Genomic DNA, 23683 nt, shown 5'->3' with positions numbered 1-23683 from the left:
TTAGATCTTTATATCCTTTCATATTTTTAATCATCTCAGCAGAAATCTCAGCAGGTTAATCTGTTTTCACAGTGCAAATGAGCAAACGGCCAAAGCAAGTGGTACCAAGGTACTCACTGTGGATGGAGCTTGTACAGAGTCCCATCAACTCCAACAGTGATCTGCAGGTGCTCCACACCTTGGTTCTCTCTCTTCTTCTCCACAACAGCTGCCAGCCCTGCCCCGCAGAGCTGTGCCGCTCTCCTCGAGACAACTCCACACACCTCTTTCACAATGATGCTGTCGTCACACTTGCTGTCCAGGCCAAGCTGCCGCAGGATTTGCCGCACTTGGAGGAGGGCGAGCCGGTCACTGCGCAGAGCGGGGAACACGCACAGCAGGGCGTTAGGGAGTCCTAGAGCTGAGCCCAAGGTGATTCAAAGGGAGGGGGCCCACTTCACACACAACACTCTGAGTCTTTTCAGGCCCGTTTCAGACTGGATTCAGGTGGCAAGCTTGCTCCTTAGCATGCCCTTTGCCATGTCAGGGTGTATTGCCAGAAAGCACAGCCAGTAGTGATCCATCTAACTCCCAAAGCCGTGAGAGAGCTGAGCCAGATCAGCCACCAGACTGTGTTTTTTTTGACCTCAAAGCTCAGACTCTACTTTCAAGGCTTTCCACAACAGGGAGTGTTTCAAATAGCCTGAAGACCATGGCAATCATGCACAGATACATAGGTAAGTACACACTCATCTATCACCAACTTTTTACTTGTTTTTTAGTAAGTCCCACAAGAAACACTCCAAGACTAATCATGCTTGATGGTTAAGACATCCGAGATAATCCAGTTATGTAGGTAGGAGATGATAATTCATATAACTACAGAATAATTCTGGAATTCCCCCCATTCCTCATCTTTGGCCTTTCTTCTGAGGATGGGGAAGTGCACAAAGAGGAAAGCTCTAACTGAATTCATCAACCTCTTGAAGGAGAGGGCTCCATACACTTGCAGAAGACTGTTTTCTAAGGGCCCCCGAAGACCCTAAGGACTTAAACCATGTAAGTCTAACAACTTTACCTCTCAATCTGAGACAGGAATTTTGTTTCAAATATGCCTCTTTTCCTGAGTGATTCTGAAATGTGTCCTCTGAACAGCAGCCCTTGTTTGGTCAAGTCGATCAAAATTTGCCTTACTATTTCCCCTAGGTACATTCCACTGGTCATTTTTTCATACCTGTTAGGTTATAAAAGGACAAGAACGTGCCTTTAAAGAGAAGCCATGTTAGCTCTGTTTAGCATGACTGATATGCACACGACCTGTGAACTCCCAAAAACCAGCCCAAGCTTGCAGAGCAGTAGCCATTGAACTCCATCTCCTGAATATCCAAAATCTGTTGAGGTGACTTCAAGTGCAAACACTAATTACAATATATTTACTTGTGCCAAATGGTAACGCAAGTAGAAAAAAATTGCAATATTTAACAGAACAGTGTTAGAGCCCAGACTGAAGTGAAACATTCCCCTGTCCCCCCGTGCATTCAGCAGTGATCACTCCTAATCAATGCTGTCTTTAAACAAAGAACAGCCAAGTTCAACTCATCCTCTCGCTCGAGTTGTATTTTACCTCTGAAAATCCACCCTAAGAGGATGAACAAAACACAGCCCACACATTGCAGGGAAATCTTAAAAGCTGCACTGTTTGGTACCTGTCCTAAGGTGTGAACAGTCCTGTGCCAACAGGAATAATGTACAACTTTGGTTTTTCTCCTGACATCCAAGTTACTTTACAACAAAACACATGCAATATTAAAAGTTCCTCTCTGACTATTCATTCATTAAGCCTATTTTAAAAAGCAGCCAGTGCTTCTTGAAGACTGACTTCATCAGGCTCTTGGCATCAGCACCATCACGTTTACCTCTGTTTCCCTGGGTTTAGTGAGCCTTCATCCACTTCCTTATCATACTTAGTCCTGATGTTGTCAATGCAGCCATTGTCACCAAATGCTCCCCATTCGGTATTAATGCACATTTTTCCTTCATTCCCTTCCACTATTTCTATGTTTTTCATGTCCTCCATGTAGCACACGTTGCTGCCTGTTCCTAAAAGGGAAGAAATGACAAGGTTTCAGCCAGAAAAGGGAAGTAGCACCTGAAATTTATGGAAAATGATTGCAGCAATCATCTCAAAGTTCTCTTTGCCATATCCAAACTTCAGGTATTTCTCCATGTCTTACAGAAGTGAGTGTTGCCCAGTAATGCTAAGAGTGCTATAAGTCATTACCAAGCCAAATGGGTCCCGAGCAGAAAATCCCCAGCACAGAGGAATGAAGAGTCTTACAAGTCAGAAATGGCTTTGGCCATCACTGCAAGCACTGATGAGTCACTGCTGCCCGTGTGGTCGTAATACATCACAAAACATCCCGCAAGGCAGTGTGCTCCCCAGCAGAAACTGACAGGAGCCTGGCAGCAGTCAGCAGTTTCCAAGCCTGAAATAATGCGGTGGATAGGACCTCATCACTCACAACATGAGTTACAGTAACTGATACAAGGACCAGTTCTCCAAGTGAAATGAGTGCACTTAGCCAGACAGAAGTGCTTATATTCCAACTGGGGCTTCAGACCTTACAGTCTCTCCTACAAAGGCTGAGAGGGCTGGGCTCGTTCAGCCTGGAGCAGACAAGGCTCCAGGAAGACCTCGCTGTGACCTTCCAGTAATTAAAGGGAGCTTTATAAAAGAGAGGAAGATAGCGATAGGACACGGGGAAACCATTTTAAACTGAAAGACAAGAGATTTAGATAAGATGTTAGGAAGAAATTCTTTACTGTGAGGGTAGTGACTGGCACAGGTTGCCCAGAGAAGCTGTGGCTGCTCCATCCCTGGAAGTGTTCCAGGCCAGGTTGGATGGGGCTTGGGGCAACCTGGGCTGCTGGAAGGTGTCCCTGCCCATGGCAGGTGGGTTGGAAATAGATGAGATTTAAGGTCTGTCCAACCCAAACCATTCTGTGATTCTATGCTTAGATGTATTTCTCGATCAAAACTCAGAGGTATAATCTAGAAAGTCTAAAGAGAATGAATTCAGATTTTTAAAAATACCTGCATTTCCAAGGTCTGTGACCTGGTTGCACAGTGAATATGGATACACTTGTCAAAGCAAGGATTCATGCTCTGCCTGCTGTTCTCATCCTTTGACCATACATCACTTGTTCGGCACCATTGCAGAATCACTGCATGGGCAAGGCTGGAAGGCACCACAGTGGGTCATCTGGTCCCACATCCCACTCAAGCAGAGTCATTTCCAGAGCACACTGCAGAGAATTGCATCTAGACAGCTCAGGAATATCACCAGTGAGGGAGACTCCACACGCTCTCTGGGCTACCTGTTGCAGTGCTTGGTCACCCACACAGTAAGGAATTTCTTCCTCATATTCAGGTGGGCCTGTCCATCTACTTCAACCCACTGCATCTTGTCCAAGTGGTCAGCACCACCAGGAAACACCTGGCTCCATGCTCTCAACACAGAGTCGGGATCCTTGTTGAATCTGCCAAGAACCCCAAGCCACGAGTAACACCATACACCAAACTCAAATAAAAGGATGCTGGTTTACAAATCCCAAATCCTAGCAGACATGCTTTCTTCTCAGCATGGTCACCGTACCCGCGATAAGGCCAATCTCACAGTTTGGATCCTCGTATCCACATGTCATCATGGTCCCAACAGTGTCATTCACCACTGCTACAATGTCCAAGTCAAACTCCTAAAACACAAGCCACAGTCAGTAGTGGGTCCCAGAGGAAGGGGGAGGGTGCAATAAATACACCAAGAAGAGCAGAAAAGCAAAGCTCACATTTCTTCTCCTGATGGCCTCTCTCAACATATCAACAACATCTTCCCCCTCACAGCCTGTTGCCTTGAATCCTTTTGTCCATCCCACAAGTGTTCCCTGAAATAGAAGAGCAAGGAAATCCTTAGTGAAGAGAGAGTGCACACTGTATGTTCAAGCATCAGTCCCTCCTTGCCTCCAGCCTCACCCCAGTTTTGGGTGTTTCTAACAATGTGTTTCCCTGGACAGATTACTAGGAGTGTCTAGTGCAGTGTGTGCACGTGTGTCTTTGTCCCTCAGCTGCTGGTGGTAGTGACTCCAGGTTTACTCAGCTACTTATCAAGGCTCTGCCAACCCAGTGCCTTCTACATCTCTTCTGGAAAAACGTCATCTCACCTCCTGTGCACATACACATTGTATTAGCTGTGAGGGAAAGATTGCAAAAACACTTTTGCTGCAAAAAATTAAACACTCAACAAACATTAATGAACATCCACTGTTAATTTTTGCTGATTTACTGAAGGACACTTGGTATGATCACATAACTCTAGGCAACACTAATTTGTTTCTTTTCAGACAGCAATCAGGACTGACAGAAGTCAATTTCCAGGTTACATGAAGTTATTAGCCTTCCACTTGGTAACAAAATAGAGAGAAAGTGGGAGAAAAAGATACCCTGAAAAAACACCCTCAAGTTCTGGCAACAGTAGAAGACCAAACACACAGGGGAACATACCCTGACACAGATGTGCCTCCCTCAGTTTGCCACCAATACTGTGAGATTTGTTTCCTCATCATTTGTCAGCCCTAAACACTGTGCTGTAGGTTTGGGAGGCATATTGAGTCATCTCTGCACGAAAGGCCAAGTCCTATTGCTATAGTCTCCACTGTGAGCTGAAAATTGAGACACAGCAGACTAGTTTCCAGGCTTAGAGGCTGTTGTGAAACCCACCAGAACATACAAACATGCAATAACATGCAAAGTCTATTTTCCCAGTAGCTTACATATTTGGCTAGAACTAAGCGGCACAACCTCCCCTGCCCCTCTCTGGAAACACACCAAAATAATCTTTTCCTACATTGGATCTGGAAAGAACAAGATATGATATCGGTCCAAAAGCCAACAAGCAAGCTCAGGTCTGCCCACTGACACTTGACAAAAGGAAACTGAAGCAGTGCAGATGTTAGACAGCCAGAACTGTGCAGCACAGTTACAAAAACACCCTGGGACTGCAGCTGAGCAAGCAGAAGACATCTGCTATCTCCTGCCATTGAAGAGCTAAGGCAGCTAAGAGGCACCTGGGTTATTCATATGCAGTCATTTCACTATCATAAGGGCTTAGACTTTATAGAATGAAAGCAAGTAACATCACCTCTTATCAGAGAGGTGAAAGTTCTACCTTCCATATCCACATAGGATAGGACGCAACACAACTAATTTGCACATTTTCCAAACCAACAAGTCACCCTTGCCCAAAAGGATGCCATGTACCAGCAGATGCACAGCTGACATCTGGCCCATTCCATGTGGCAGTTCTCACCTTGTCAATGCTGGCTTGCCTGCACGGGAAGGAGAAGGTGAATCCCAGAGGCAGCCGAGCGCCTTTAATCCCCATATAGTCCAGAAAGTTTGCTATGCACTGGACAATATGGTCAAAGAGCTGGAAGGAAAGAAGAAGTATCTAAATCACACAAGTAATCCTATACAACGGGCCTTGGCTGGATCAGTCAAACATCCATTAGAGATTACCTCTTCTCCTGTCCCTTGCATGATCTCCAAAGGAATGGCAAAGATTTTGTTATACATTTGCACTGATCTTCTTCTCCCACTTCTGATTTTGACCAGCAGAACCCTGAAATTTGTGCCACCAAGATCAAGGGCAAGGAACTTTCCTTTCTCTGTCGGAGAAAAAAGGTATTTAACTTTGGTGGTTTCCGTAGCACGTTTGTCAGCCAGAATGGCATACTCTGCCACACACGCGCAGGAAACTTCACCCACACCAACGGCAGCAGGCTGCTGCCCATGGCATTCATCCCATCAAGTCTCCTAGCATGGAGCTGAAGGACCAGCCAGATAAGATCACAGGAAGCACTGGTTTGACAACATAAATCCCTCTGGCATTTTCCAGATTAACTGCCATATTCCCTCCCCCCAGAAAACAAACAAGTGACTTTCCTGAACACCCTCAGGTGGTCAGGAAATGACTTAACCTGTTCCATCTGGTGTCCCACAGACATACGTGGGCAGCATCTTCACTGTGGCATTGGCTTGCGTCTCTCGCTTCAGCCCATATTCCAGCTCAGTCCTCATTTTGTCCTTCACTTCCCTGAGGGTCTTGAGGGACAGCAGGAAGGGGGCAAGAGTGGCATCGATTTGCTTGCGTTGGGTGACCAGCCTGTGTGCCACCGCAGTGACCATGGCAGCTCCCTTTCCACTGCCGCTCACAGAGAGCAGGAACCGCACGTCACAGTTGGGCACCAGCCGTCGCACCACCTTGTGCAGGCGTTTGGCATATCTGTCAGGAGCACAATGTCTTAGACTCCCACAGGCATTTTGAGCATGGATTTCTCCACATCCACACCCAACAGCACCAGGGCTGAAGCACAGCCAAGAGGAGTGAAAAGGTTAGAAACTGGTCTGGGAAATCATAGAATCAACCAGGTTGGAAGAGACATCCATGATTATCGAGTCCAACCCTACCGTCATTATTTGACCATGACACTAAATGACACATCCAGTCTCATCTTGACAACCTCCAGGGACCGTGAATCCACCACCTCCCTGGGCAGCACATTCCAATGCCTGAGCACCCTCTCTGTAAAAAATCTCTTCCTAATATCCAACCTAAACCTCCCCTGGCAGAGCTTAAGTCTACTTAAGTCTTGTCCTGCTGCTGGTTGCCTGGGAGAAGAGACCAACCCCCACCTGACTCCAACCTCCTGTCAGGGAGTTGCAGAGGGCGATAAGGTCCCCCCTGAGCCTCCTCTTCTCCAGGCTAAACAACTCCAACTCCCTCAGCCTCTCCTCATAGGACTTGTGCTTGAGTCCCTTCACCAGCCTCATCTGGACCTGCTCCAGCACTTCAATATCCTTCCTGAACTGAGAGGCCCAGAATGGGCCAAGGACCCTGACTTCTGGCTGTTCTGCAGAACCGGTTGCTTACACAAATGCAAAGACACCTGTAATTAAGTGTCAGTGCCAAGGGATAGGGACACTGGAGAGCAGCCAGGCAACAGTGAAGAGTTACAACCACAGAGGGTGAGAGTCTCCATCTGGAATCAAATCTCCATCCATTTTGGGAGAAATGTTTGGGAAAGTTTCCAGTTTGGGAAAGCATAGGTTCAAAAACAAGGAGGCAGTGTGGGGAGAAAAAAAGAAAATTAAAAACCCACAGTGAACTCTAAGTGCTGTGGAGGTCCAGAAGTCACCTGAGAAATCAGTTGCACTCCCCCAGACACCATTATTCTAGGTGTCATGTTTTTCCCACCCCATCCCAAATTCCAGTGCTCCTGAGACAACTTTGCAATAACTGAGCCAGTCTGATCTCACCTGAAACCTGCAGCAAGACCAGCGTTTCTCTGAAACACGCATGCAGGTGGAGACTCTTTGCAACATCAACATGTGGCCATGAATCCCCTTTAGCTACTTACTGTGGGTGGGTTTTATAGAGTCCCCCATCTATCCCAACCGTGGTTCGCATCCGTAAGAGCTTTTTGTTCTCCCTCAGCCGGGTCAGTATGGCTGCCAGGGCAGCAGCACAGAGGTTGGCCGAGCGGAAGGAAACGATGGTGCAGACGTGCTGAACAGCAATGCAATCCTCTTCAGAGGGAAACAGGCTCAGTTCCGTAAGGATCTCTTTTGCGTTGCTCAGGCCTTCCTTGTACCTACCCCAAAACAATACGTCATCGGATGCAAGGATGTTAGGTCAACACACACATCAACACCTGCATGTTGGCTCCAAAAGGAATGAGAGAGGACCAGGACACAACCTCTCAGGCAGCAGCATAATTGGTTCCCATGTACCAGCAATGGCTTTCCCACAGTATTCCCAAAAGAATCCAGGGGAGAGACCAGACTTTTAAGAGGCTGCTTCCTGGGGTTCAGCTTTTGGTGAGACTTACCAATTAGCTAGTCAAGAAGAGAATGGGATAAAATAGCCCACAGAAGGGGAGCACAGGAATGGATGCACAGCTTCACACAGCACAACAAAGAAAATTGCTTCCAGAGTGACAATAAGGGCCAGGATTCCGCTTCATAATACCAGAATCCAACAGTGTTCCATGTAGTCATCCATTAGCTGATCCAGAATCTGTACTATCTCCACAACCCCCAGTATTCCCATACCAGAAGAGCCAAAAACTGCTATAACCATCCCATGTTCTCAGGTCTCCAAAGAGGCTGTTTTAAAACCCTGCATCTGTGACTGTTAGCAAAACATTTGCTCCTGTGGTACTTTGCTAAAACTTTGTCTTACACCAATTCCCACTTACAGAAAGGTTACCTTTTCCTCTAGACAAAAGCAAAACAGTCGAACAGTTCAGGACTGTTCCCAACACTCACAGATTGTACTTGCACACTCATTGTCATTGCTGTGTTTGTGAGAGACTAACAACCACTCTCCAAGAGCATACTGCACGTTCTTACTTCTCCATTGCAGACACGTGTTTCATTTCGATCTTGCCCTTGGTAAGCAGAGCTGTTGACACTTTCCCATTGAAGAGCAGACCTTCCTTTGCCATTTTTAGGAGAATAAGTCTTACAAGTTCTCCCAAATACAGGCTGCTGATCATCTTCTCAAACCTGGAATGGGGCACAGGAGGGATGACAGGTGTTCACCAGCTACTCTCTTTAGCCCTCCACAGCATCACACCAGAGGAACCACCTACTTTTAGGAACACATAGCAACCACAGCAGCAATCCCTTTGCCTGAGGCAGAGAGGTGTGAAAGGTGCCCACTCTCCCCAGAAGGGAAAGGTCTGGATAGGACAGGATGAGGATCAAGTCAACTCGTGTTCACTTAACCCAGTTCTTGTTCCAAAGGGGCTCCTGGCTTATGCTGGAAACACACTCAGAGAGCTTGGACTGCTGAGACCAATCAGTCAGGGAATCACTTACAATTGTTTTCCGGGGTTGAGAGATCCCAGATCGAGCTCCCGATCAAACTCTGTGCGGAGGTCATCCAAAGCACCATCATCTCCAAAGGCCCCCCACTCTGTATTAATGCACATCCTCCCTTCATCCCCTTCCACCAGCTCGATGTGTCTCATCTCCTCCATGTAGCAGGCGTTGGTGCCAGTCCCTGTGGATGTTGGAGACAGAGTAGATGAATTGTTGTTTGTTACAGGTTTCCTTTTTGCTCATTTTAAGTGCACATGCTTGGGAATAAGTCAGCTTATTGTCTTTGGGAGAAAATATGAACACATAACCTTGTGGTACAGGATACTAGTGTCAAATCATTTCACAGTTAGTGAAAAAAAACCTGGAAATTATTCTAGGGCTTAACTTGTTTAAAAACATTTGTTTCTTTTTCAAATATACTTCTGTGTGCCTTAAAAAGCCATCACAGTGCACAAAATGGAGAAACAGCTGATCCTAACTACCAGGCAGTGAGAGGAATTCAGCTTTCCCTGGACAGGCACACAGCAATTTTCTATACAGTCAGCAGAAAAGTTTAGTATGCTGGTCACAAGTGACTCCAGACAAAATGGGGACCGTGGTATTTGATGGCAATGTGATCAGCATAAAAACAGCTGCTTTAGAGAAGGCAGCCAGGCTTGAAAATCTAACCATTGTTTTTTCTGTTTTCTTTCTGCTCTTTCCTGCACTGGAAAACTCCCTTCTGCCCCAGATTTGTTAGAATGAACCAAAAGTGGGGAAAAAACACTACTCAGTGAACAGAAAAAATTACCAATTATGAGTCCAACTTCACAGCGCGGGTCATCATATCCACAAGTCATCATGGTTCCCACAGTGTCATTGACCAGTGCCAAGACTTCAACATCTACGTCCTAACAGCATAAAGATGGGTGATTAAAAGGAAAAAAACCTTAGGAGTATCTAAAGCCACAGCATGCAGACACATCCCCCAGACTGCCAGTTGGAGGCCTGGTCCAGAGCAGCTCCTCAGCTGAAAGACACACTACTTCCCTTCATAACACTGTTCCCACAGCCCTGTAAAACAACAAGTATCTGAATTCTCAAGTGCTTGACCAGCCAGGGTCTTTGCTTGCAGGGTTTGTTTTTCCCACATCCAGCCAAAGGGGATGAAAATACACGTACGAAGTATTAAAGCACAAAGGTACACACTAGTTCAAGGGCAGATTTGATCATCTTTCTGCTGACCTTAAAAATCATAACCAATCACTCCATTCCACAGACTGAAGTGGACAGGCAGCTCTGGCAGAGTTAGGTGTGCCAGTTTGAGATGCTAGTTTCCCTCTCCCCACCTGCATCTCACAAGCCAGGCTGGAAACACAGTGTGTGAAACTCCTGAGATTTTTGTATCTCACTCGATAGTTTCACAGCAGATTCCCTGTAGGTCAGACAGGGGGCCCAGCATGTTGCTGTGCATGTCTCCTTCCAGCCCCAAGAGAGACACAGGTCCACCAGAGACACATCCATATTGGACAGCTGTTACTGGCTATCCTTGAAGGATGCCTGACGACTCCCAAAAGAACCCACACACCAAGAGCTGATCTCCCAGGAGGACAATCTGAGGTGACTCAGGTTCAACTCCTGCAGGTGCAAAACTTGCCTTATGCTTCTGGAGGGCCTTGTGCAGCGAGCTCACCACATCTGTGTCCTGAACTCCTCGGACCTTGAAGTGTTTCGTCCAGGCAAGAAGAACCCCCTGAAACGTAAGAGTGCAGTGACCCAAAAGCTCCAGCTTTAGCACACAAACTGCTACAAAGCAAGCCAAGCCCAAAGGATAAGCCCACGATGTCTCTCCACGTGTTGAAAATGGGCCAAAAAAAAATCACAGCAGGACATCTTACCTTGGGGTACCTGTCAGCACCAGCACAACTAAATGGGTCCAATCATAAAGTCCCAAATCTGCAAATGCTTTTCCCTGTGCTTTGTTTAAAGCATACGTGGCTTTCCCAAAGCTCACCACAGACTAATGGCATCAAGCACAAAGCACTTGTGAGACTGAGAGCACACATCCCTAGGAATAAAAGAGAGGCTAGAAAGAGAACACGCAGTAATCACAGCCAGCCCTTCACTTCCCCACACAGTCTCCCAAACAGCTCAGCTACAGGTCTTTCCTACTTAGAATCAACTGCAAAAGAGAAACAGAAAGAGAGTGATTAGACAAAGACTGTGCCTCAGGACACAAAAGTATGTATTTCACAGCCTAACAGTCTTCATTCAAGGGCACATGGTACTGTGGAATTGGGTACTGATTAAGTAAAACAATAGCTTTAACTTAGAGATCATGTTGCCTTGAAATCAAAATGGGTATTTGAATGGTAGTCAAGCTAGTCAGATGTTAATGGATGTCTGTGCCTTCGTCAGGGAGCAATGTGAATGTGACCTCACCAAAACATCACAGGAAACACTCCCATGCAGTAGCTTCTCCTGATTCTGCAAGGTGCTTGGCTTGACAATAGTATGTCTTTATGCATCTTACCTCTTCCAGTTTGGTCTGTTTGCATGGAAAAGAAAATGTAAAGCCAAGAGGTAACTTCTTATGCTTCAAGTTTTTGGTCGCCATGAAGTCTAACAGACAGTCAGCAACGTAATCAAAGAGCTACACAAGAGAGGAGAGAGCAGAGTCAGGCTGTGTCCTGCAGGCAGGCACTCCAGCACAGTACAATGCAGGAGACCCTGCATGCCTCACCTCGGCTCCGTTTCCCTGTGTGACCTCCTTGGGTGTGGGGTAAAACTTGCTCTCCAGCTGGCTGCTCTGCTTCCCATCATCAAACACCTTCACCTGGTGGGCACGGAACTGGGAGCCACCCAGGTCAACAGCAAGGAAGTCACCCTTCTCTGCAACACAAGCAGGAAAACATTGCTGCTGGCCAAGGAGCGTGGCCCAGGTGCCGTGCTGGAGGCCACGGCCCAGCTCCCTCCCTCACCACAGCCATGGGCTCCTGTGCCCCATTAGGGCAGGTCCTTGTCCTACAGGCCTGAGAGCATCACCAGGAAGGCTGAAAGCTAGAAACCCTAAGCCAGGGTATTGGGTCCCTTCTGTTAGCTTGGTTTGTGACAGCTAATTTAATTTTCTTTTAGCAGTCTGGGTTTTTCCACCTTGCTCCTTCCACAGCAGCACATTTTCAAGCTGCAGAAGGATGAGCAAAGCCAACCAGAGCACACAGAGACTGCAAACCCATCATATGAAACATGGGGGGAGTGTGAGAGCAGGTATCTATGTCCAGTAAAGGATGTGGGATTTGCAGTCACATGTCAGGACTCAGCCCTGCTGCAGAAGTCAAATTCCAGGTAAGACAAGGCTAACTTGCCACTCAAAGTCAACAAACACAATCCTTTCCAAATACCTTTGGGTGTTTGGGTAAAACAACATTCTGTTTCTCAGCTAGCAAGCACTCCTAGCTCAAACACTTCCTCCTCCAGCAGGAAACCTCAGTTGGAAGGACAGTTGGCTTCGCTGCTACAATAAAACAACTGTTTATCCCACGCACAGGAGAAGGCCCTTCTCAAAAGAGAAATGCAGTCCCATGGTCAGGTAAACAAAGGTAAGGAGGCAAATTGGGTTACTCAGTAAGCTGCAACATTAGTCAGATCATTAAGCCCTAAATGATGGAAAACCGCAGCAGGAAACCTCAGTTGGAAGGACAGTTGGCTTCGCTGCTACAATAAAACAACTGTTTATCCCACGCACAGGAGAAGGCCCTTCTCAAAAGAGAAATGCAGTCCCATGGTCAGGTAAACAAAGGTAAGGAGGCAAATTGGGTTACTCAGTAAGCTGCAACATTAGTCAGATCATTAAGCCCTAAATGATGGAAAACCGGCTCCATGTAGGTAAGGAGGCAAATTGGGTTACTCAGCAAGCTGCAACATTAGTCAGACCATTAAGCCCTAAATGATGGAAAACCAATGATGCTCCATGTGAGTCATTTCAGATAGGAACAACAACAGATACTGAAAAAATCTGAAAGTTCATTGCTGTTGCAAATGGGAAAATCCAGCCAAGTTTGAGGTGTTTGAACCTGCTAGAAGTTTTGTCTGGAAGCAAAATAACCAACACGGATGTTTCAAGAGAGCAGAAATAGCAAAACCAATGTGATACTTCAAGTAGGCAGAGAGTCAGTAAGTAACAGCCCAGCTTGATACTGCAGCACGTCCTTGTCACAGCAGAAAGGTCACACAGCCCAGAGGAGCATTGTCCAAAGTTGGCATTGAGGAATATTAAGTCTTGCTGCAGTGATGACACTAAATGCAATTTTTCAAGTCTCCTGACCTCAGGGGCTCCCTGCTATGTCAGGACAGGGTCAGTGCCACATGCGACCTCAGGACCAGTGACGGTCACTGGGATCACAAGGGTTAAGAAAGTACTTCTTTCTCTTTGATGAAGGCAGCAGCAAAAGGAAGAGTGCTCACTTCCACCCAGGCAGTTTGGATGTAATTTCTCTCAGACATGCCTCATTTCAAGGGACTTGCCTCCAAATATTCCCTTCATGCTACTAAAGTTATTTCTCATTTAACTGCAGGGAAATTACTTTCACAAGGAGTAAAGTCCTGTGGAAATGAGGTACAAAGCTAACAATTCTCTTAGGTTTTCTGCACAGCTGTTATACACTGAGTCCTTACTTAGGCCAGACACAGAGTCCTGCACAAATTCATCCGGTTAAATGTGGAAAAAAATTCGTTTTCTGTCAGCCTGCACTGGCAGGAGCCAGCTGATCCAGGAGAGTTGGTTTGGATGGGCATATTTCTCCAAACAAAATGGGCTTTTAGATCCTCCCAGAGGACACCACTGCATTTCCTCCCTCACTGTTTAAGTTTCAGGAGCAACTGGAAACAAGGATCCATCTGAAGAAACAGAGCAGATTTTCCCAAAGCAGAAGGCAAAGAAGAGCAAAAGGAGATCACTTTTGGGGGTCATTAGAAAAAGTAGTGCAGAGTTTTCTGCCAGAAGTCAAGAAGGGATCACAGCTCTGAAAAGAGTGTTGCTGTCACGCTGCACTTTGAGGGGTTTCACTGTGGCATCCTGCCCTCCCTGTAGCCCCAGGGAGGACAGGGCCCTGCCCCATGTCCCACACCTGCAGCACATTGCACTGCAGGCTCTGAGCTGTAGAGGCTGCCCTTGCCATGTCCAGCCACAGCTCCTACAGCAAGGCCTGCACCAGGAGCAGCCACTTTGCAGATGAGAGAGGCTGTTTCTGAGCACTTACTAGGCCTTTCCACAAACAAGCAGCACTAGGTCAAGATCCACCTGGTGCAAGGAAAAAACTCCCAGCACTCGCCCAGAGTGTTGTCTCCTCAATATACACCTGCTTTCCCAAGCAGATGGGCAAACCCAAAGCCACTGGCTGCCCTGTGTCTTTGCTATGCTGTCCTTGAGCACTGGCAGCAACTCATCATCTTCCTAAACGAGCACTGCTGTGCTGGAGCAGGAGGAGTTTACCTGAGCCATCAGGAAGAGAGCGCACAAACGATGGCAGCATTTTCACTGCTGCTGTGGGATTCGTGTCTCTCCCCAGGCCCTTCACCATCTCTGCCTGGAAGCGAGCCAGCACATCCAGCAGGACATCGTCCGAGAGGCGCAGGTGGTACAGGTACCTGTCAACCTGCAAAGAGGAAAAGTGTTACTTGGGAGGCATCGTGCTCCTCAGTGCTGAGCCACTGCCTGGGATAGCATGGCTGCCACACCACAGGAGGACTCATGGGGAGGCTTCCTTCGTCTCTGCGAGCAGAGAAAACACAGGAACTTCACAGCCTTCACTTGCACTAGTTTTCTAACCACGAGGGGTGCAGTACGACATGAATGATCTGAAGATCCCGAACTTCAGTTCCAGCAGTGCTGCTGCATTATGCTGGGCAAGATTTGCTATGCTCATTCCCACCCCCTGAATGGACATTAGGCTAAACAGATCCCAAGGAGACAAAAGAGTTCCTCTTGCACACGTAACAAACCGAAGGTGAGCACACAACCTCTCAAACCCTGATTCCACCAGCTCATTTCATTTTGACTTCAGCACCTAACTTCCCATGACTGTCAGTGCAAGCAAGCTCCAGGACATCAGAGCATTTGCTCTTCCAAAAACTATTTTGAGTATGTTTAATACAGCCTTGATGAATTACTGTCCAAAAACTGGCCACTTTTCTGATGGCTCAGTAACTCACCAACATACGTAAGCCCATGAGACTTGCTAGAGTTCTTGACAAGCTGATTTTACAGCACACTCTCCTCCTATACATGTAATGAACTAGAACTGCAAACTGGCTAGATCTCGTGAGTCAGGTGTAGAAAATGCCATTGGTACGTACCCAAGCATGTCAGCCACAACCCCAAAACATCTATTCAGCTTCACTCCACAGAAAATGAATTTTATTGGCATGCCAGGCTGGAGCTCAAAGCCTTCTTCTCACTCCAGGTCTGCCCTCCATTCTCTTGTGATTCTAGGATTACCCTAAAACACATCTTTGGGTGCAATCAATACCCTTTCTTAAGGATCTGTAACTCACAGCATACATCAAAATAAGAGCCAGCTGAACTTAGAGCAAATCAAAAGTATGTATGAAGTAGCAGAGCCTCATTCAGATAAACTGGCAAAGAAGATAATCAGTGTTTATTTACAGCTCCATAAGGGCAAAATTACAGGTTTTCTCCTTGAGGACCATGTGCTGCTGAGAGTGACATTTACCTGCAGGGCTGTAAGTAACATGGCTTAGGAACTATGAAGGATTCATGCAGCAAAATCAGCATCTGTCAAGATCCAGAAGCTTTTCCACTGGGGACTCAGACTTTGGTGCTCTATGAGCATGATGCAGGCACCTAAGTGTGTGCTGCAAATAGCTGGATGTCCCTGAAAGGCAATTCGTGTCCACATCCCAATCCCCACAATGCAGGGTTCAGGGACAGAGGTGGGACAGCTTCCAACACTTGCTTAGTTGCAGACACTGAACTCCTTCACCACAGGCTATGTTGTAATGCTGCTTTTTCTGTTCGGAGCATTTCATCAGTCCCATATACACAGAGAGGTCTGGAGGGTTGGGAGAACAGGCACAAATCAAGTTCCACCAGCAACAAGGCAGGAGCTAAAAGACTGCATTGTTTAATAAGGGGAGTGCAGGTTGTAGATAAATTGCCCTCTGCTGCCATTTGGACTGGCCACCTACAGTAATGACTCACCTGGAAGCACCCTGAAAGCCATTCCAGCACTTACCTAACACACACAGATGAGAAGTGTTGCAGGATGCAATTGTCCAAGTAGCTGCCTTTGGATACAGCTGTGCCTCGAGAAGGCCATTATTTAGATCTGTCTTTGTAGCCCTGTTTGCACAAGCACTTGATTTCCTCCAAGGGTTTTTTGAGGCCCCACCACTGAGTAGGATACACTATCTCAGCCCATGCACCCATACTGCTTTTTAGGAGGAAATACAGTGGCTGGAGACGTACAGCACTCACGTGCTCTGACACAGACCCAAAGAACCTTGTGACAAAAGTCCCTGTCTAAAACAAACCTCAGGAGCAATAAAATTTACCATGTCTGTTTGCAGGCAACATGTACTAGCTCCCTACTCCCCACAGAAACTGCATTCCCCACTCTGTTTATCTACAACCACAGGAGCAGGGAGTCCTCTCCAAGGAGACAGGCTCTGCAGCCTGACTTACAACCAGAACAAGGCCCTGCCCATATACCATTGGCTTGTAAACACAGGAATGGCCAGGCTGGGAGACACCAAACTCACTGCCACCCTCCCAGGGCACAAGGACAGTCCTTGCTTTTAAGTGCCTTGCCTCAACTATGGAAACAGCACAGCTTTCGTGGCAGAGAGGCTCTTGTTCTTGCCAGCACAGAGTAAACGAGCCTGGGGAGGGGGAGGTGGGAAGGCCTTCCTCTTCTCTCATTAGGAAGAAACCAATTCTGTTCCATACAGCCTACCCTAGGCTCCTCAAAAGAGACGTCTGAGGAGCATGTGGTTTCTTGTCTTCAGGAAGGACTAGTTGGCACCTACCAGGAAGACTGGCTTTGCTAGAATTCCTCTGCCCTGTCCTCCCTTCAGGGAAGTCCTCTCTCACCATCCCCCTGGATGTTCCTCTGAAGAGCCTGCTCCACCCACACACTGCTCCACAAGGGCTTTCTCTTTCTTAGGGGAAAAGTAAGAAGGAATAGCACGGTCTAGATGAGAGATCTTAGATCAGATCCTCACACGAGGAAGGGACATTAGGTCCCTTTCTGATCACATTAAACCCTGGGGATAAAAGGGTTATGACTGAGTCAGAGAGAGCTGACTGTTGAGACACCAGCAGTACCTCTCTTGTAACGCTGCTCTCCAAGCAGCATCAGTGGATGAAGCCCTCTGAAGAACAGGCCACTCCACGTTTAGGGCACAGAGAACCCTTGCTTTGCTTTGCTGATGAGCTCAGCAGTGCAAGCAGATCTGTACCTTGGCACCTCGGATCTCCTGCCACAGATCTGCAGACAGCCCTGCCTCTAGCTGGCTGGAAAACCAGGGGGCAGAGCCTGGCAGCGATGGGCACTCAATGGAGACTCTGGGAGCACGGACAGCCTGCAGGGAACTAGTCTAGAAACCAGAGGATCTCTGACCCACGGAGTTCACAGGTCCCATGTGCTCTTAGGATGGGCATGAGCCCAGAGCCAGTTCCAGCATGGCCATGCAAGTAGACTAGGGAAATGCAACCATTAGGCAGCTCACTCCCAGAACTGATGGCTTCAGTTCTGGGACATCTCAAGCTTTTCCAACTGCAATTAAAGGTCACATTTATAAGAGTGATTAGCCAGGTTTGGACAACCAGAGAGAAGGCACAGGCACTTCTCCCACACCAACACTAGCTGGAAATGTCTTGAGTCCCAGCAGACCTGGCCCATAGGAGTTCTCCCTATCCCTGCTACAATGTGAGTGACTCTTGAATCCTACTCAGCCTAAGAAATCCCATCCTTCACACTGCACTTGTAAAGTGACTCACCAAGAAGTTCCTTTCTGCCCTCTGGACTACACACCATCCAGATAAAGTACAAAGCACTTTTCCATACTGAAGATCATTTGCTCCATCACTGGAAGAGATAACTGTGCAGGGAAAAGCACTAACCAGGCCTATTTTCACACTCATCAAGTGCTCTAGGGTCCAAATACCTCTTACTGCATTTGGCTGACTGGCTGCAGCAGAGAATGCAGTTACACAGCCTGCAGGACATACCACAGACCCTGCCGTACCTGGGTACACAGCTCTCAAAACAGGGGTCAGCTGATGCTGCATCTTACCTTTTTTATCTGATCCTCTTTTAGCTTTGTGAAATGGAAAGCTAGCAAGTGGATGGCAAACATTTTCCTGAAGCGGATGGATGAGCCAGGAGTGACAGAGCTGCTGTGAGTAACTCCGAAGCGACAGGTCCTTATTCACAAAGCTGGAGCTAGAGAAACTTCAGCTGAGGCATTTCTCCCAGGGTGGAATAGTGGAGTTCCTGGGAAACTGAGTCCAGAAATAAATCCATCCAGCGTGATCAGTTCAGTGATTAAACTTCTGTCTCTTTGCATCACCCCCACATCAACCCAAAGTCCCTCCCTCCCCAGCTACACACTTCATTGTGCCAGAGCAGGCACCTGGAGAGCTGCCAAGCCCAAAGGGAGAAAAATCGATTTTGTTACTGCCCGACCTGGGAATAGTTAGCACTTCCAAGTGCAGTTGCTAAGCAGCCTGCCCTGCTCGCTGCTTCCCTGCCGGCGGCTGCCCCTGCGGTGCACAGCCAAGTGCTGCACGGGGCTGTGCAGGGGATTCTAGGAGGCTTCTTGCCTCTGCTCAGCGCTCTCACTCGCGCATGAGTGCTGCACACTGCACCCTTATCTGCAGCTTTTTACCCACTAAGCTTCAGCTGTGTAAAGGAGCAGGCACACACAGAGACCCCTGCTCCCAGCTGGAATGCCTCTTGCACAATTCCCGGCAGAGAGGTTGTGGACTGGTTATTCTCCTTTCACGCCTCCTGAAGACAGTTTCAGACCGATGAAGATCCTCAGTCCTGCAAACCCTGGGGAGGGGAGAGATTTACCTGGCAGCTAGCAGTGTGGTTATCAGACTGCCTCACTTGTAGATGCCTTTAACTGGCAACACAGAGTACTTACAGCAAGAGCAGCTTTCTCATACAATCAGAATTTGTCACAGCCTTTAACCGTTACCCTCAAAAGTTCATTCTGAATACACAAGTGATTCCAGGAATTTGCCATTGTATCAAGTGATACGGACTATGGAAACATCATCCAAAGGAAACTGGCTGAAAAGCTGACACAAAGGACAGAAACAGAGAAAGTAAAAAAAGATACTCTCACGGGGTAATTAGAGGCTCGCTCTCAAACTACACCTACATACTGTGTTCCCCCCCAGCCACTGCTCAGCTGAACTGAGCACACTTGCTGCACTGGCAGGCAAATGCCACCTGAAATTTTGCAGACCGGGAAAAAGACGGAGACAGAAAGGAGGAGGGGAGTACCAAGCAATGCGAGGAAACACAAAGAACTACTGAGCCATATAAAATTGTCTAGAGATCCAGAGCAGGGCAGAGACAGCCACCTGGCAGGAAAGGATGTCTTGGGCTAGAGTGGACCCAACCATCTCAGGATACTGTAACAACAAAGTACAACCGACCACTATGGTGGGCTGTACATACAGGCACACAGAACAATACTCAACTCCATACACAATACCAGTCACGGGGACAGGACTCTCCCCAATCCTGGCAGCTGTGGCATGGATCAGGAGGAGTTAGCTCTGCTGAACATCAGGGGCAGTCACAGGTCACATTTTTTCAGCCTCTGATCACAAGGAAAGACTGGAAGAGCTGAGGGAGGGGAACTCCCTCTGTAGAGACAAATTATACAGAATCTCTGCTAAGAAAATTTTTGGGGTTTTTTTCTCTCCTGCCTTGCATCAGGGATGAGCTCTGGACACTGGGAGATCCTGCCAGCTCTATTTATTTTCCACTATTCTGGAACAAGAGCAAAGCAGACAGAGTGGCTGAGCAGTCCATAAATAGGGCTTGTTCTAAAATTAGGCCTTTGATCTTCGAGAGAAAGGGAGAAAAGAAAGAAGAAAAAAGCCACGCTAGCAGCCAGAAAGCACGGTTCACTTCTCCTCTATTCATCTTTTAATAACTGTTGGCTCGTTAAGTCAGACACTGACTCTCCTCATTGTTTACCCATGCCATCCGAGTCACAACGCCTCTGGCCAGCAGAATTGAAAACATCACCTTTCAAGCTCCATCCCACTTTGATCCAGAGCTCATTGTGTCTGTAATACAGTAGATTTATTTTTCATTCTCTCTTTTCTTTCTTTCTCTAACGGATGCCACTGGAAAAGGGTCTCAAAGATCCAAATGCTCCTAAACTGGCAGCAAGCTCTGTGAAATACCTGACGTGTCAGAATCACTGTGTAGCTTGTTTGCTCATCCCCGGTGCATCCTAGCTTCCGGCAGGCTGGAGTGCAAGAAAAGGCAGGACATTATCTCATTTCCACACAGACAGCAGTGCAATGCACCAAGGGCCCAACACCCAAAAATGGCAGAGCCATTTTATACATATCCTGGCCAGTACAGCAGAACCAATCCAGGCCCAAGCAAACAGATCAGCCTCAATCACATGCAGCTTGGGGGCTTGAGGTAATGCTGGTTTTCCCCTTTGTCAGAGCTGCATCCAATAAAAGTTATTCACTAACCTTCCCTTTGCTCTTTCCAACAGCCAACAAGACTTCAAAATTGTAATAGAGTCTCTCTACTTTCTTTTCCTGCAGCTCTCCCACCAAAGTCCATCTCAAGGCACAGCGGAGAATCCTCAAGGTCTGGTAGGCGCCTGCCTCCCACAGCCCTGCAGTCTGCACCTTGCACCTGCAGAGGAAAGGACCTGACAGCTACAATGGGGAAATTCACATCTCAAATACATCAGCTAAACACGCACCAGTTCCCTTCAGAAAGAGGTACCGCACTGGTTAGCACTTTATCGCGGAAGAAACGCATCTCTCTGGTGAGAGCTCAAAGGCAATGGCAACACTGGTTGCTAAGTCTGATATCCAGGTGGACAAGGAGACAGTGGACAAGGCTACGAGCGAGTCACCAGGAGAAATCCTTCTTTGTTACAGCTTATGATTCCAAGACTCGCCCTTAAAACACGTTTCTCCCCCCAGTAGCAATTCCGCCCCTGCCTAGGGCAACATCAGGCAGCAAAGTAAGGCAGAACACCTGGGGGGACTGAGTGGAAAATCCAACCCAAGGACAGACATTTGGCTTAAGAGACAGAAGGCTTTTACCAAGCAGTGCTGCTATAATCAGCATTTTACAAATAATAAACTTCAAAACAGCTCTACCTTGAATGCCTGAAATTAATCTGGAAATCTGAACACGTGAAATTGTTTTGCAAATGATTCCCAGATCAAGTGAACGATGTTGTTGATGTTGCTCAGAAATCGTTTCAGCACATCAAAAATGGGCAGCTGGGATAGCTCTGCCCCACACCAGTCCAGACTGTACCACATGGGACCCATCTGGCAGCCATTCTAATGAGAATCAATGACAGCCATACCATCAGCTCTGAAGAAAACTTTCATAAAGTCAGCCTGGAAACGCCTGAATAAACTTCAGAGCTCCCAGTACAGTTACTATGGAGTCACTATGGGAACAAGCAACGAGTTAAGCCAAGTGCTAATCTCAGCAAAACACGAAAAAGTATGCTTCTAGTCATTTCACTTCCTTATTGCATGGTTTGCTGCTCAAACACAAGGCTGGCTCCCACCCCCAGGTCTGAACACACTTTCCTTGCTCCAAACTACACACTAGTACACAGCTCTGCATATAATTAAAGGATAAATCTGGCAGAACAGACTGGAAATAAAGCACAGTAACACTGAGTCTCCTGCAACCCAACCCCACGTGCACCAGGGAGACAAAACAGAGGAAATGTCTTTGCACAAGGTCGTTTTAAACAGTGGTTTGCAGATCCAGCCTGGACTGTCCAGTCCCAGAGGTATACGGGACAATGAACGTGGTCAAAATGTGGCTTGAGCAGTTACAGGCTCCCTTTGAGTGAGTCGAGTGCCAAGGAATGTGGAGGAACTTGGTACCCCTCAATCACATAACCCATGCCACACGAGTTATGTGAACAGCAGCAAACAGAACACATTTGTAAGGGTTAACTGCAGGCTCTGTGCAAGTTGTGTTGCTGTTCAGCACAGGCTGGCAGAGCTCTTGGGAAAGCAGAGTCAAGGTACTCATCTACAAAGCAAACAATCCACAACATGCACATGGCCATTGGTGCACAGAGCTGCTTGGTTCTTCTTGGGGGAAGAAAGAAATATGGGGCTTTGCAGGGGAAGGACCTAAACCTCCCTCTTCCCATCAGTCCTGTACTGAAACCAGAACACATGGACTAGACACATTCAAGGCACTGCTTGCTTTTTAGTCAACAATGAGGAAAGAGTACATGAAATACTCCGAAAACAGCTGCTAAAAACATTTTTCAACATACTGCAGACCTGTTGCTGAACAGCAGCACAAAGGATTGATACAAGGAGGAAAAAAAGGGGATTCAAAGCAAACTTTCAACCTGCAGAAACACACGGTTTATCATTTTAGGAAGTCAGGTGTTTGGTACAGTGAAACCCAACCTGGCTTTTACAGGCATCCCAACATTAACACAAGAAGGATCTGTGCACACCTGTACACAGCCAACCCTAGAAATATGGTCACTGTAGCATTTTTCTCCTCAGACAGCCCAGCAATATATCCCAGCACCAGAACCCACTCCTGGGAATACACAGCAGGTTCTGCAGCATCTGTGCTAGGAGGTCAAGAGCACACCTTAGAGCTGCTCACTATAATCACAGAGCACCTGCATGTCTGTAGAAGAGACACAGCCTGGTGATGCACTGCTTTAAACACTGTTCAGTGACAATACGTCGGGAAAATAAGTCCTTTTCCCAAGGACCTAGTTCCAACAAATTAAACCTTCCTCTACGTGGTAAGCACCTAACTTTTACAGCTCATGACAGCCACCACAGGCATGTGGAAATACCATTAGCACAAATGTTGAGGAATGTAAGTATCAGCCCACAAGCTGTTCCTTCACTATAAGCTATCGTGCAAGCTAAAGTGAAACATTTCACACCTCCTCTCAAAATTCAGGTACCACAACTGGCACCTGAAGCACAAAGAGCATTTATGAAGTGCAACAGAATAAAATAATGTGTGAAACAGACATCTCAACTTCTCAAAAGTAAATAAATTATACCTCCAAAAATCATAATCCAATTATCTGGGGTTTTTTCCTCCCCCCCAAATTCACCTGAGTCAGTGTGATAGCTTCCTGTAGGTGAAGACAATTTAAAGAGCACAGCTAGATTTTGCTTTGTGTCAGTGATTTCCCCTCAGATGACAGATCTGAGGCTTACTCAAACATTCTGGTGGCCAGAATTTCATCATTCCCCAATGCATTAACACAAATGCTTTTCACTTCCTTCCACATTTTCACAGGATACAAAGGCTAGAGGCACATGACTCCTATCACCATTCTGACCCAATTTTGTTCCAGGTTGTTCCTTATTTGTCTGTTGTCTGTTAAACTTTGCCCTTCGGGAAGGGATAGAATGAGTAGCTACTTCATTACTAGTGAAACATCTGATGTTTATTAATGATGTGAGGATCTCTTGCAAGAAGACACCAAGTTCAAATTTTCACAGAGCAGCAGATCATACAC

The 23683-nt window shown here is 47.1% G+C and overlaps 2 protein-coding genes across 3 annotated transcripts in view; both read right to left on the bottom strand.

Moving 5' to 3' along the window:
• Positions 1–18870, bottom strand: part of HKDC1 (hexokinase domain containing 1) — a 19795-nt gene extending 925 nt beyond the window's left edge. The window contains exons 1-17 of one of the 2 annotated variants that reach the window (XM_009079048.1): positions 18859–18870; positions 14391–14553; positions 11643–11791; positions 11433–11552; positions 10557–10652; positions 9711–9810; positions 8918–9101; positions 8447–8602; positions 7453–7686; positions 6013–6317; positions 5552–5700; positions 5343–5462; positions 3826–3921; positions 3636–3735; positions 1896–2079; positions 1058–1213; positions 118–351 (exon numbers count right to left, since the gene is read on the bottom strand). In XM_009079048.1, coding sequence (XP_009077296.1) covers positions 118–351; positions 1058–1213; positions 1896–2079; positions 3636–3735; positions 3826–3921; positions 5343–5462; positions 5552–5700; positions 6013–6317; positions 7453–7686; positions 8447–8602; positions 8918–9101; positions 9711–9810; positions 10557–10652; positions 11433–11552; positions 11643–11791; positions 14391–14478 — 2471 coding nt within the window. In that variant the 5' untranslated portion in view covers positions 14479–14553; positions 18859–18870. Of the gene's footprint in view, positions 1–117; positions 352–1057; positions 1214–1895; positions 2080–3635; positions 3736–3825; positions 3922–5342; positions 5463–5551; positions 5701–6012; positions 6318–7452; positions 7687–8446; positions 8603–8917; positions 9102–9710; positions 9811–10556; positions 10653–11432; positions 11553–11642; positions 11792–14390; positions 14554–18214; positions 18278–18858 lie in introns of those variants that run through there. The other variant, XM_009078974.1, reaches the window with a different exon arrangement.
• A 4719-nt stretch (positions 18871–23589) lies between these two features.
• Positions 23590–23683, bottom strand: part of SUPV3L1 (suppressor of var1, 3-like 1 (S. cerevisiae)) — a gene marked incomplete at its 5' end in the record, with an annotated part of 13122 nt that continues 13028 nt past the window's right edge. Inside the window, one exon of the mRNA XM_009079160.1 lies at positions 23590–23683. This exon is cut by the window's right edge and continues 709 nt beyond it.

The sequence above is a fragment of the Acanthisitta chloris genome, unplaced genomic scaffold (genome assembly GCF_000695815.1).
Source record: "Acanthisitta chloris isolate BGI_N310 unplaced genomic scaffold, ASM69581v1 scaffold11060, whole genome shotgun sequence".
NCBI lineage: Eukaryota > Metazoa > Chordata > Aves > Passeriformes > Acanthisittidae > Acanthisitta > Acanthisitta chloris.
The sequence above is the reverse complement of the archived record's forward strand: the minus strand, read 5'-3'. Positions and strand labels throughout refer to the sequence as shown.